Source organism: Onychomys torridus, chromosome X, assembly GCF_903995425.1.
Source record: "Onychomys torridus chromosome X, mOncTor1.1, whole genome shotgun sequence".
NCBI lineage: Eukaryota > Metazoa > Chordata > Mammalia > Rodentia > Cricetidae > Onychomys > Onychomys torridus.
In genome coordinates, this window is record NC_050466.1 from 58913599 (window position 1) to 58928262 (window position 14664).

Consider the following 14664-nt stretch of genomic DNA (forward strand, 5'->3'; position numbering starts at 1 on the left):
AGGCGGTTGCCAGGGGAGACCTGAGGGGGCGGGGCCTCTGAGTGGTGGGAGCGAATGACCTGCCGAGCTGTCAGGGGCTGTGCTTTGGGGAAAGCGTTGGAGCGCTCCAGCCTGCTGGGGGCGGGACAGCAGTGCCAGAAGGACGTCGGAGGGTGGAGTTTCTCCTTAGAGAAGCAAGTGGGAGCCAAGCAGAGAACTTACTCCCGCCTCTACCCCCGGACGACAGTATGGGATTGGACAGTATGAAGGCACTTCCTTCTACCTTCCGGTGTCACGCGACCGCCTCCTCCTCCCTCCCTTCTTGGTCTACCTTTGGGCTGGGCTGACTGGTGATGAGATACTTGGCAGCCAGCTGTGGAAGCAGCGACAGCTACAACTACGATCAAGTCCACGACCGTGACCATGGCCGAGGTGAGCAGCACTGCACTACTGCTGGGTCCCCGGACCGGGAAGCCGCCTTCCAGGCCAGGGCCCTTGCGCTCCGGTGCAGGTGCGCTGTACTGAGTGATCATAGTAAAGACCATAAGCATCTAAGGTTCTGTTTTGTCTCCCATCCAGAATAACCCTCAGAATAAAGCCAAGCTAATCTCTGAGACCCGGCGGAGATTCGAAGCTGAGTATGTGACAGGTGAGCATGCATTGTAGGGGTTGAAGTGGGGTGTTAAGTGAACATATCCAACTTTTGCTAGAATGTTTGTGGGTATTTTTGCTGGCAGATGTTAGAGACCTTTTCAACCCTCACTGGAAAGATGCTGTACGTGTTTCAAGGGTTTTGCCATAGTGTGTGAACTGCTTCAGTGGGGCAGATGGTGTGCTTGCTTCTTCCTTTAAAAGGTTAATGTAAGTTAGAAATCAGAATGTCTAGCATCTCGTGTTCTTGGGCCTGGTGGGCTATTTGGTTAATGACATAGGTGACACTGTGTGCAGTTCAAAGCCTTTCACCAAAAAATAAACTTGGAAACTGTCATTGTACTTTTACTATATACTTTGTACATAATTTGGTAATCCAGTTCCTTTTATTTTGCTTAATTCCGCTTCTCAAAACCAAAAGTGCTACTCACAAGTTCTTATTTTATCACGCTCTGTACTTGGAAGTTTCTGTAAGTGCAGAATTGATTTATTGGTTAAACATTCAATGTCTCAGATACTTGAGTTGTCAAATACTTATCTGATCAGTATTTTTAAACATTTAGAGTAAGTTATAAATACGGAATTTAAAAGCTCAACTTGCCGTCTGCCTTGATTGATGCTAATCTAGACCCTTCCACTAAATAGCTTACTTACATCTTCTGAGTTCCTGTTTCCATATCTGTGAAATGTAAATAAGGTTAAAGGATTAAGTGAAGGAACATGTATCAGATTGTCAAGTGTAGAACTGAAAACAGATTTTTGCCTTAGTCATTTAGTTACTGTGGATGGAATTAAACTTTTGTATTTTAATTTTAGTGCTTACCAGAAGATTCCTATACCCTTATATTGTTCTGTAGTGTACATCAGTTGATAACCTAGAACAAATAAGGAAATCTTGCAAATAGCCTGCCTGCTCAGTAAATCTTTTCATACCTCCTTGCCAATTTTCTTCATGTACCAAACTTTGTACCAGAGAGTTGCAAAATCACTCCATTCCCTTTTAGCACAGAGATCTCACTCATGTCTATTATAGATGGTTACAGTAAGGAGATTCTAAAATAGCTTTCTATATGAATACAAGTCATAGCTATATGATTTATAGTATATTAAGACATAACTCATAACTAATGAATTGATTCTATAATAGTCATTTCTTATGCTCAAGGGATCAAGCAGACGATAGGTAAGTTATGCAATCTCCAAGGTTTTAAAGGTCATCTTGATTCAGTCTTCTCATTTTTAAAATGAGGGAAGTGAAGTGTAGTAAGATTAAGCAATTTGCTCAGAATCCGTGGTGTTAGAGTTTTGGCCTGGCCTACTAATCAGGCCTTTTGGATTTCACTATAGTAATCTTTAAGCAACATCGCAATGTCAGATTAGATCATGTCACTCCCCAGCGTGAAACCTTTCAGTGTCTTCCCACTGTATGTATTTAGAATAAAGTTCCAGTTCTTCTTGGTGGCCTACAAATGTGTAGTCATATATTACCTAGCTTTTGGCTACCTGTCCATCCTCATCTGTTATTACTCTCCTTGCTTAGTGCAGAGTTGACCACCCCCAGCATTAAGAGACATACAAATAGCAACCCAGGACAAACACACACACACACACACACACACAAAAAAAAGTTAATTAAGAATATTTAGTCTAAAATCATGTGGCTGATGTATTTTCTATTTGACTTCCTTTTTTAAAATGCAGTGACCCACAAAATTGACATCACACTCCAAAACATGACTCACAGTTTGAAAAATATAGTTACACTGCCTCATTTGTGTTCTTCAAACAGAATGCATCTGTTTGCATCTTGGGACATTTCCATTTCTCTCAGCCTAGGATGCTTTTCCCCACTCAGTGTGTAGTATGGTTAGGCCTTCTTTTGTCTTTTCCGGGTTTAAATGTATGTGAGAGGCCTTCGCAGGTTAGTAAGTAGCTTCCTGTCCTGCATGCTTTCCCTCCTAGCCTGTGATTGTCTTGTTTATTGTTCATCTCCTCCAGTGGATGATAGATGGCTTTAGTTACTAGTAGCAACCTATAGAAGTTGAAGGCAGAAGCTATATGTATTTTTCTCACTCCTCAATACCTTTCACAATGTTCAGTACATAATCATTGAATGCATAGAGCACTACTTAAAGATGTGCATTAGAAGATCATTGGAAGGGCAGGGCGGTGGTGGCGCATGCCTGTAATCCCAGCAGAGGCAGAGGCAGACAGATCTCTGTGAGTTTGAGGCCAGCCTGGGCTACAGAGTGAGTTCCAGGAAAGGCGCAAAGGTACACAAAGAAACCCTGTCTCGAAAAACCAAAAAAAAAGAAAGAAAAAAGATCATTGGAAGAATTAATATTCCAAATTAAGAACTGACGTAGCCAGCTCCCTTTTCCTACCAAAAGTCTGGCAAAGAGCAGCCTTCACAATGTAAGCCATAAAGACAAAGTTGTCGTTGTTGTGGTTGTTGTTTTATTTTCAGGGAAAGGCACTGTGTATGGTGGCATGGGGGTGGTTTTACCCTTAAATATATACACTTAGGTATATGTGAACCAGTATATGAGTTATCTACACAAGAGTTGTAAAAAGACTCTGGGCAAGGAAAGTAGAATCCATGAAAGACTTTCTCACTTGAAAGTTGCAGGTGTACCCTGGACTATAATAAGGCTTTTTAGTTTGTATGTATTCTCCCTATAAGGTTGCTTTTTCGAAATTAACCTTGGTAAAACTGATGTGGTTCTTAATGCATGGAATCTTAGAACTCAAGAGGCTAAGGCAGGAGGGCCTTTGAGTTCCAAGGTGGCATGATTTATTACAGTAGGTTCCAGGTAAGCATGCACGAAAAGTGAAATCCTGTCTTTAAAAAATATAAATAGTAGCTGGGTGATGGTGGTGCAGGCCTTTATCCCAGCACTTGGGAGGCAGAGGCTGGCAGATCTCTGTGAGTTCAAGGCCAGCCTGGTCTACAGAGTGAGTTCCAGGACAGCCAGGGCTACACAAAGAAACCCTGTCTCAATATATATATATATATATATATATATATATATAGATAGATAGATAGATAGATAGATAGATATAGATATATAGATAGTTAATGTTTTGGCAGCATATAAGCCATAATGATGTTTTTCCTAAAACAGCTTCTTGGGAATTCCAAGCTCATTTTTCTGTGCCTGTAGAAAACATTGCCAAATATGGGTAGATTTTTAGCAGACAAAAAGAAGAAAATAGAGGTCCACAATTATGGTACTTTTCTCCATCATTGTTACTGTGAGAAGTTTCACGCTGAGTCTCAAATGAAAACCATTTCCTGTTCTTTTCTTCTTTCTCTTTGTGACAATAATTTTATTCAGCCCTGAAAGTTCTCATTATCAGCTTAATTCTGTAAATCAGGTTGTCAGAGAAAGGTGAATGATAGAGCCATTTTCCAAACTTGTACAACTTAGTGATGGTGTTAGAACAAAGATAAACTACTAAGTAAGGTGAACTGTATCACAAGGAGTAATCCCAGAAAGTGGGCAGTGAAAGCAGTAGGATTGAGAGTTCAAAAAGGTTAGCCTTGACTACCTAGTGATTTGCAATCCAGCCTAAACTTCATGAGACCTTTTCCCAAAGAAGACTGATTAAGTGGTATGACAAAGAAAGATACCTACTGCTTGGTGATCTGGTTAGTACTAGGTTAAAAGTAATGTCATGGAAAAGCTCAACAGCTACCAAAACTTAGAAAAGTTTGCTCTAAAACCTGGTGCTATTGGGAAATAGCAGAATCTTTAGGACCTGTTTGCAGCCAGGCAGTGGTGACATACGCCTTCAATTCCAGCACTCAGGAGGCAGGGGAAGGGAGATCTCTGATTTCCAGGCCATCCTGGCCTACAGAGTGAATTCCAAGACAGCTAGGGCTACACAGAGAAACCCTGTCTTTAAAAGCCAAAACCAAAACCAACCAAACAAAAAAGGGCTGATCCCCTAATGAGAGGTCGTAGGAATGGTACTTTTAAAGATGATGATGGAACCCTGGTTCCTTCCTCTTCCTGTTGTTGGGCCTGCTATATGCTACCTGCCTGATGTCCCTCCTCAACACAGGTTCAAAAACAACTTGGCCAACTGATCACAGCCTGAACCTCTAACACTCCGAGCCAAAATAAATCTTTACTCTCTTCATCTCTGTTATTTGTTGTGGTGACAGAAAGCTGACTAACCCAGGTGGTATTTCTTATGAACTTAGGTGGAACTTGGCCAGGTAGAGAAAGTGATCAAGGTGGGTCAGACAGTGAGCAAAAGCACTGGGATAAAAAGGTATGCAGCGTGTTCAGGAAGCCTAGGAAGCTTGCTGTAGTAAGCCTCAAAGAGACATAAACGTGGTTGAAACATTAGGAATACAATGTAGAGTACCTTGGATGTCTAGGTGATGTGTTTGTACTTCAGTAAATGTGGAGAGAGAGCTTGCTGTGCTCAAGGGGTTTGTCTGATCTCACAGCTATAGGAATTTATTTAAATGAACTTAGTTGATAGCAGAAAAGTACAAAAGCCTCTATACCATCTAGAAATAGTTAAAAGTGGTAGTTTTTTAAATCTTTTGTCTATATCCTTATGAAAGCAAAATTAAAAGACTATCCTGATTATCATTTGTATGTTACATTTTTATTGACATGATCTTACTTCCCCATTTTATAAAGTAGACAACATTGTATTTTTTAATTGAATCTATTAGTAAAAGGCAATTGCCATTTCATTTAGATAATCCCTATTTGGACATTTAGATTACTTACATGTTTTGTTAGTACAACTTTATGAAACAGTTAAGATTACTTCCTTTTAAATTCATGTCTTGGAAACAAATTATTGTTTTCACAAATAAATACTTGGGACTCATTTCATAATATATATTAAACTTCCTCCATACAAGCTGTCCAAGTTCATTTCTACTGGCCCTGTGGGATAATATTTGTCTCCTACACCTTATCCATATTTAGTGTCATCATTTCTTAACTAATAGTTTGTGTTTGATTGCTAGTTTGGCTAAATTTCTTTTCATATGATTATATTCGTTTATGCATACACCTTTCTTGTTAATGCCACTATCATTGATTTGTGCAGTTTCTTAATGTATTCAAAGTTACCCATTATTTTGTGGTTTCTTCAGTTGCTATTAAAGTTGATTCCTCTCACCCAGAGATGTTTCTGCCCTTTTAATTTTTATTTTGTTTTGGTTGAATGTTGATGTTTTTAATGGGCATAATCTTTAAAGCATGAAAGAATATGTAACCATGTACTTAATATTCAGCCAAAGGTTTAGATCTATTACCTTAGATGCTTCCCATGTAGTATGACGTTTAGGAGACACTTTTCCTGTATTTTGGGTTATTCATTCTCTTGTTTTTCATTAGTTTTATCCCCTAGGAAATCTCCTCCACCAAAACTTTATTACATTTTTAATTCTTTTCTTACCTTGATGTAAAGGCTAAACATAATTTACAATGATTTGCCTCAGTTTGGGACTCCTTTATATTGTGTAATGTAACTAATTTTGGAACTGTGTAATAGTTCATAGAATGCATAAACCAATTGATGGATTTCAGTTTTCACTAGGCTTGCTATCTTACATAGTGCTGCTGTGGACATTGCCTATACATTTCTGCACACATAAAGAGATGATGGTCAAAGGATAGAAATATCAGTGAGACAGAAGAAATAAGTTCAAGAGATCTTTGTACAATATAGTGAGTATAGTTAATAATAATATTGTATACCTGTAAATTACTAAGGCAGACTTTAAGTACACTTACAATAGAAATGAAATGTATGGAAAAATATCTTTTCATTAGCTTGATTTATGTTCTGTGATATATACATAGAATGTTATATAATTGTATATAATTATTTGTCAGTCAGTTTTTGAAAAGGATTGATTTTTATCTTTATGATAGATCTAAAATGACCAAATCTGTGCTTTAGCGAACATGAAATGTGGCTTTATTTTTTAATTTTTAATTTTTATTATTAATAATTTTTATTCATTTTACATACCAACTATAGATCCCTCTCTCCTCCCTCCTCCTATCCTCCAGCCTTCCCCGCATCCCAACCCCCATTCCCACCTCCTCCAAGGCAAGGTCTCCAATGGGGAGTCAGTAGAGCCTGGTACATTCAGTGAGGTAGGTCCAAGCCCCTCCCCCCTGCATCAAGGCTGCTCAAGGTGTCCCACCATAGGCATTGGGCTCCAAAAAGCCAGCTCATGCACCAGGGACAGATCCTGATCCCTCTACCTGGCCCTCCCCCAAAAAAGTTCAAGTTAAACAACTGTCTCATGTATCTAGAGGACCTAGTCCAATCCCATGGGAGCTCCACAGCTATTGTCCACAGTTTATGAGTTTCTACTAGCTTGGCTGGCTGTCTCTGTACGTTTTCCCATCATGATCTCAATGTCCCTTGCTCATAGAGTCCCTCCTCTCTCACACAAAGACTTGAGTCATAAACTTGGATGAGAATGAAGAATTGGTAAACCTGTTTACTTTCTAATCTTTAGTCTCAGTAATGACCCTTTACATTGCCTAGCAACTATTCTTTTATCTTTCAGTGGGTTTTTAAAATTCATATCTTTATGAAATTTATCCCTAGTCATATATCCTCATTTTTAATGTTTAGTGAAATTTGCAGTTTGAAACCACCTGCTAATGAAATACTGCCAGTTCTAGGATGGTGATTTTGTTTTAGTCACAGTTATTTTAATAGCTTAGACAATAAGAGTACAATCTGTTTATCTAATTTACAGTGTACTCTTCATTGTTTTGTGATACTAGGGAGCCCAGGCCCTTACTTATGCTAGGCAAACACTGTATCAATAAACTACATCTCCAGCCCTAACATGTGCTCTTGATAATAGGGTACAGGAGTGACTTTTCATTACTGAAAATTTAATGTATAATAATGATTCTGATTTGATAAGTATTTTAGTTTCTACTATTCTCATAAAAGTATTCTACTACCCTGACCAAAAGACAACTGAGGGGAGAAATGGACTTACTTCACTTACAATCTAGTATTATGGGTAAATGGAGATAGGAACTTCAAATAGCAAGTCACACCACATCTCATTTGCTTACTTGCATATGCACTATTCCTCCACTCTTATATAGTTCTAGACTTCTTGTGAAGGGAGTGGTGCTGCCCACAGTTGGCTGGACCTTGCCACATCAAATAACTTGATTAAGACAGTCTTCCACAGACATGCCTATAGTACAATGCAATGTACACAGTCCCTCAATGAGACTCTTCCGAGGTGGTTCTAGGTTATATCAAGATGACAATGAAAGTTAACTATCACAGTAAAATATCTAGAAGAACCAAGTGTGGTAGCTGAGGTCTGTAATCCCAGCACTTGAGGTGAAGATATGAGGAGCAGGAGTTGAAGGCCAACCTCAGCTTCACATTGTGTCTGAGGCCCTCCTAGGCTACATGGATCCTTGTCTCAAAATCAAAAGGAAAAAAAGAAACAACAATAAAAGATCTCTAGATTTTTTAATAGAACCATAGAAACTCTTAAAGGACTTTTTCCCTCCAGTTACCATTTTACAAAGAATGAGAGAACATAAATTTGATACATTCCACTAAACAATGTAACAATATTACAAAATTTATGTTCATTGTAGAACTTATTATTTACATTATTTACCTTTTCTAGTTTGCCATGGTTCTTGTTTTATTATACTGCTGTATGTTTCCAGTGAACATGACATTGAACAACTCAAAAACTACTTACTGATCTATGGTAGCCTTAAAAATGCAACTTCTCAGAATTAAGAAAGGAAACTCAAGAAATCCATAAACATGTGAAGGAATCAATTCTAGCAAATTTCTTTCACAACTAGAGCAAAGCAGGTAAAAATGTCCTTAAGATTTGAGATTTTAACAGCACAGTGAACAAACTTGATTGTAGAACACAGCTGAGTACGATATTTGTGTATGTGTTTATGTGTGTTTGAGTGTATAGGTTTCCTACCCAACAAATAGAAAATAGATACTTTTAAAATCTATTTTTCTACTTTTGGAGCTTATGCAAATACTTTTCATGTGGCAAGTAATAAAAGAAGTCTCAGAAAATTCTAAAGCAGCTAAATGATAAAGGCCAGGTTCTAACACTGTTAGGCAACTATATTTGGAGTCATAATAAACAGATACTTAAAAACAAATTAAATTTTAGGAGTCCAAAACAACATACCTCTATGGATTAATAACCTCCCAGAAATGTGTATAATTCTTACTTCTGCTAAATAACCCGTGGTTTAATGAGGGTGTCACAATGGAAAGTACCAAAAAATGTTAAAACTAGTTGAAAGCTTATATGGAAAGATCAAGAGTAATTTTAGCTAAAGTCAGTAAGCTTGGTTGGTTGTGTGTGTGTGTGTGTGTGTGTGTGTGTGTGTGTGTGTGTGTGTGTTTCAATTCAGAGTCTTTGCTGCCTAAGTATTTGATAACTTTATTTTCTGTTCTGTAAAATTTTAACTTTTCAAAAGGGCAAGAACAATGCAATCTGTTATTAAAGATCTGGACCCTGAGAAATGTCAGGGTTGGTGAGGGGTCAGACTTACACAGGAATAATCATTCTGATTCAAAAATGTAATGTGCATCTATTGTTGGTAGGGATTATAAGGATGAGGAGGTGACTTTCCAAAGTCCCTGAGTGCTTGGAGCTCAGCAGAGTAGAGCAGCATTAGCCCCCACGCCTCTCATGCCCTCTCCCTCATTACACAGGGACTCTGACATTTGCAGCTGTGACTTAAGGAGCAGGTCCCTTCAAAATGAGTGCTTATTGCTTGTTTTTCATGAATAGTATTTCCGTATGGCATGGGGAGGGTGTGCATGTGTGTCTGTGTGTTTTGGAGATTGAACCCAGAGATTCATACATGCTAGGCTAGCACACTACCATTCTACCATTGAGTTGTATAACTTAGCCTTTCTCTTCTTGGTTTTTACTTTGAAGAAGTATCTTGTTGAGTCACCTGGCTGTCCTTGAATTCACCGTGTAGCTGCAGTAGGCCTTGGACTTGTGACCTTCCTGCCTTGGCCTCCAGAGTAACTGGAATTACAGGCTTGTGTCACCAGGCCTGGATTGTTATTGCGATGGGCCCCACATCCTCCCATTTTGACTTGGACTAAGAAGAGCAAACACCAAGTTGTAGATAATGAGTCCACACGGAGGCCCTGACACAGTTCAGAATATGGAGGAATGGCCAAAATCCATTAAGTCTGTTTGGCCTAGATAATTAGCCGGTGACTGGTGAAAATTTAGACCCTGGTGCTCTTGAAACAACTGAAGTATAAAGTTCCACCTTCCCTGCGACTGACTAAAGGTCATACAGGACTGGTTTCCATACAGCCCTCACCTGAGAATTATTTTTGTTCAGTTTGTATTTTAAAGGGCTTTTAAATACACATATAAGGAATCAGCCTCAGGATATCTGTGTCCCTCAAGGTTTAAGATATTTACCATCTAACCGTACTTGGAGTAGGGTGGTGGGATTACCAAACCCTGTAGTAGACCACAGGTTCACTAGATATGGTCCTTATACCAGCTTGCTGATTCTTGGCTCTCCCCCAAAGTTCACTATCTAGGTATAGAACCCAAAAATGCCTGTGTGGACAGCCCTTATTGGTTCTGATACATGCTGAAACTTGAGATTTGTTCTGTCATAGAAGATCACTTTTCCCTCAGTCTTCTAGATAGCTTGCCAGATACACAGAGATTCAGAATAGACTATGGTCAGCTGCTAAGGAAGTGGGCTCATTTTTGTTTTGTTTCCCATTCTTAACTCCTCAATAGTCTGCGCTTCTCTCTCAAACCCCTGTCAGGACTTTGATCTCTACTAAAGATTCATGGAGGACTCTAAGGCCTATGTGTGAAACCAAGAGATTTTGGGGGCCAGCAAAATGGCTCAGTGGGTAAAGGTGCATACCACCAACCTGACAAATGGAGTTCAATTCCCAGAACATACACGGTACAAGGAGAGAACTGGTTCCAGAACGTTGTTCTCCTCTGACAATACACATGCACATATGCACACTACAAATAATACAAATAAATACATGAATAACACAATGACTTTTAAAAGAAAACAGGATTTTGTTGTACTAAATATAATTAAGAATGTCCCTTAACTGTGTGATCCAAAGCCGTAGAATGCTGACTGTTCACTTTCTTCTCTGTTCTTACTCTCCTCCTTCTGTCTGCCTTTTCTGTCCCTCACCTCTCTTGCTGTCTCTTGCTCTCTGCCTTTTTCTTCCCTTGGCCCTTTCCCTATTTCCTCTTGTTCTTTATCCCTGTTTCTACTTTTCTCCTCCCTCTCTGCTAAACCCTGCCTCTTCCCCTCTCCAGCTATCTCTTTCTCATTTCTTACCCCTGCTCTGATTTCATTTCTGCTTGTCCAGGGTCAAATGGTTAAAACAGTGACAACAGTATTTCCTGTGTAAACACATTCCTATTAATAATAACGCTAAATGGAAACTTCTGAATGCAGAGATCGGTATCCATGAAAACTACCAGAGGAAGAGGGCTTTAAATTTCTAGTAGTGATCAGTGTCTTGATGATAGCACTACCAGTAGTAATAATGTTAATAATAATGTTTCACTGTTTTTGTTGTGGTTACTTTATATTGACCTTGTATCACTTCCAAATAGTTTCCTAAGAAAGTACTATTCAGTGCAGTTTGGGACCCTGCTGGATACCCAAGACTCTTCCAGAAGCCTCTAAGGTCGAACAGTTTTTATCTTAGTCCTAAGATATCATTGGCTTTTTTTCATTGTGCTGACATCTGTACTGATTGTACAAAAGCAGTAGCAGGTAAAACTATTACCCAACTCTCTGACCAGAGCCAAGGAAAGTAGTTATTGAAGTACTTATTGTGTTTGTGAAAGGAGAGAGAAAAGCCAGATTTAGTTTAGAAAGTCTCTAATGATACAGCAATTTTTGATTAAACTTTGACCTTTGAAGATATGTGCATTTAATGTCTTATGTGAGAAAATGGAGTGTACCCACAGAACATTGTGACATTCTAAGTGTGTTTGACCTGGGAGCATACTTAGCCCCCTTTTCACTGACTGCCATTTTTATTTTTTATTTGGAAGAACTGATAAGTAAACTGTGCTTATGCTAACTTGGGTGTATGGCAGACATTTTCCTGCAAGTGGATGGAGGCAACCGTAATTTTAAGGAAAATATTCTACTGGTCTAATGGGCAAACAAAATGATCCCTCCTTAATGAGACAGAGGCTATGTTAACTCTTTTAAAGCCATCTTATGCTCTCAAATGTCATTTAAAATTAAAGGGAAAATCTGCCTGGAATACTAATGAATTTTCAAATTATAGAGCTAAAACTATTTCCTAAAGGTTATGTAATACGGAACCACTCATTTTATAGATTAGAAAAATAGAGCCTAAATATTCAGATGTATATTTTAATATTTAATATAAATCACACATTTGTGGATATTTTGTGGTGTTTTCAATTTCCAAGCACTTTCGTATATTCTTTTTCATCTGACCCTTACATGGGCCACTCAGTACATAAAACAGTTTGAAGATGAGAAACTGGGAGATGCAAAGAGGTTAATGGTCTCCATGCACTTTATACTTTCCTGCCCTTTCATCTATTATCTCAAGGCCCTGGACTAAAGGCAAGTGGAGAGGACGTATACTCTCTACAACGTAGCAACTAAATACCTGTGAAAGAAAAGGAACTGCAGAAGCTGGGGAGATTTCCAAAACCGTTTGCTTTAGAACTTAAGAGAGAATGGGTAGTTGAGGAACAAAAAACAAAGACAGAATAGCATCTGTCAGTAAATATTGTGGCATCTACTTTAGAGAACTCTTAAGATGTACAGCCTATGGACCTGGTTTATTTGGGAAAGGTGGCATGCATACCAGTAACTCTAATTCACAATAAAGATTGTTGAATGCTGTTTAAAAAAACAAACAAACAAAAAACCTTAAATAAAAGCCTGTTGCTCACCAAAAATTACATTTGGTCACAGGAAATATTTGTGAGAAGAAGAAATACCTGAAAAGAGTGCTACCAAATGGTTGAATTTGGATGTGTAGAGGTGATTACAAGGAGACAAGAAGAATCCCCTTACAACAAACTAGTGAGAATAGCAGACAAGGAGGAATATGTGGTATAGAAGTTAGTGGGGGCTGGGAGGTGGTGGCTCAGACCTTTAATCCCAGCACTCGGGAGGTAGAGGCAGGCGGATCTCTGTGAGTTCAAGGCCAGCCTGGTCTACAGAGTGAGTTCCGGGAAAGGCGCAAAGCTACACAGAGAAACCCTGTCTTGAAAAACCAAAATAACAACAACAAAAACAAAACAAAACAAAAAACAAGTTAGTGGGGAATTTGGCATATGTATGAAGACCCAAAATTATAATTGGATATAATTATTTCACTAAATTATTGGAAATGTTGGCCTCAGAGTCTGAAAACATGATGATGCTGCATGTTATGATTTAGATGTGAAATATTCCCTGAAAAAAGCTTGTGTGTTGAAGGTCTTGGTCCCCAGCTGGTAACAGATGAGAAATGACTGGATCATAAGGGCACTGACTTCATCCATGGACAGATCTATTGACAAGTTCATAGTTGAGTGGTCTATTAGGAGACATGGCCTTGCTGGAAGAAGTTAGTCACTGTGGGGATGTGCACTTGAATAGTATACCCGTTCCCTGGCCCCTTGCTGGCTGTCTCTCTGCTTCCTGTCTGCCATGATAAGAGAAGTTTTGTTCTCTAGTACCATTCTGCCATGACATACTATCTCATAACAGGCCAAAGAATGACAGAGACAGTTGGCACAGACTAAAACCTCTGAAACTGTGAGCCAAAGTCAATACTTCCTTAGTTGATCTTGTTGGTGCACCCCTGTAATCCCAGTACGTGGGAGACTGAGAAAGAAGGGCAGCAAGTTAGAGAGCACCTTATAATCACACACACACACACACACACACACACACACACACACACACACACACAATTTTTTCTGTCCTTCTTGGATTTTGTCGCAGGAATGAAGGATTAGCTAGTAAACTCTAGCTAATGGACAGTTTTCCACTTGACTTTTTCAAAAGATGCTATTCTGCAGCATGTGCAGAAGTGCACACCTCTGATTCTAGCTACTAAGACTGGGGTAAGAGGATCACTTGAACTCCAAGAATTCAGACATCCTGGACAGCATTGTTAGACATGTTCTCAAATCTGTAGTCTTTAGATAACTTTATTCTGCTCTCACTTAGAAATCTAGTCAATTCTTTAGATTACATTTTCACCTGAAAAACATCCCTAGGTGTGTTTTGGAGAAATATGGCTTTGTCTTCCAGATCTTTCTTCTCCTTTGCCATTATTTTTGATATTTTTCACAGCAGAATTAACCTGATTTAGATGTTCATTATTGTTTTTTCCATAGAAAAGTCAGAAAAATATGATCCACGTGATGTTGAAAGGCTTCAGCAAGATGATAATTGGGTTGAAAGTTACCTAGTTTGGAGACATAATGTTGTGGATGAAACACTGAAGATGCTTGATGAGAGTTTTCAGTGGAGGAAAGAATTTTCTGTCAATGGTAAGCTGTTGGACTTCGCTTTGACAGGGTGATACCATCTGCATAATGTTATTGTTATGTTTGTCTGTATTTGCATACATCCCTAGCAGTCATCATTAACACTACAATATTACCTTTAGGGGCCTAATCATACTTTCAAAGGGACCATTTATGACAAAATCTTCGAAGGAGAATCATTCATAAGAAAATCAGATCACAGAGAACCGGGTCACACATGGTCACTAAAAGCATGGTTACCTAGTCTGTGTTTGGTTCGATTCCATTAAACAATGGCAAGATAGTCTTCCATATTAGACCTAGAAATAAGAAGATATTGCTGTCCTGTTTTGTTTTTTCAGTTGCTGCCCATGCCTTTCCATATCCCCAGAGTACCTCATGTTTGTGAGTGTTCCATAACTGAATGGGGAGCCCAGAAAAGCAAGATTTTCCCCAAGGAGTCCTGTCGC

General features: G+C 38.9%; 1 protein-coding gene across 1 annotated transcript in view; it reads left to right on the top strand.

The window, feature by feature from the left end:
- Positions 1-279: 279 nt before the first annotated feature.
- Positions 280-14664, top strand: part of Mospd2 (motile sperm domain containing 2) — a 40817-nt gene continuing 26432 nt past the window's right edge. Inside the window, exons 1-3 of the mRNA XM_036175394.1 lie at positions 280-411; positions 559-628; positions 14063-14218. Coding sequence (XP_036031287.1) covers positions 403-411; positions 559-628; positions 14063-14218 — 235 coding nt within the window. The 5' untranslated portion in view covers positions 280-402. The remainder of the gene's footprint in view (positions 412-558; positions 629-14062; positions 14219-14664) is intronic.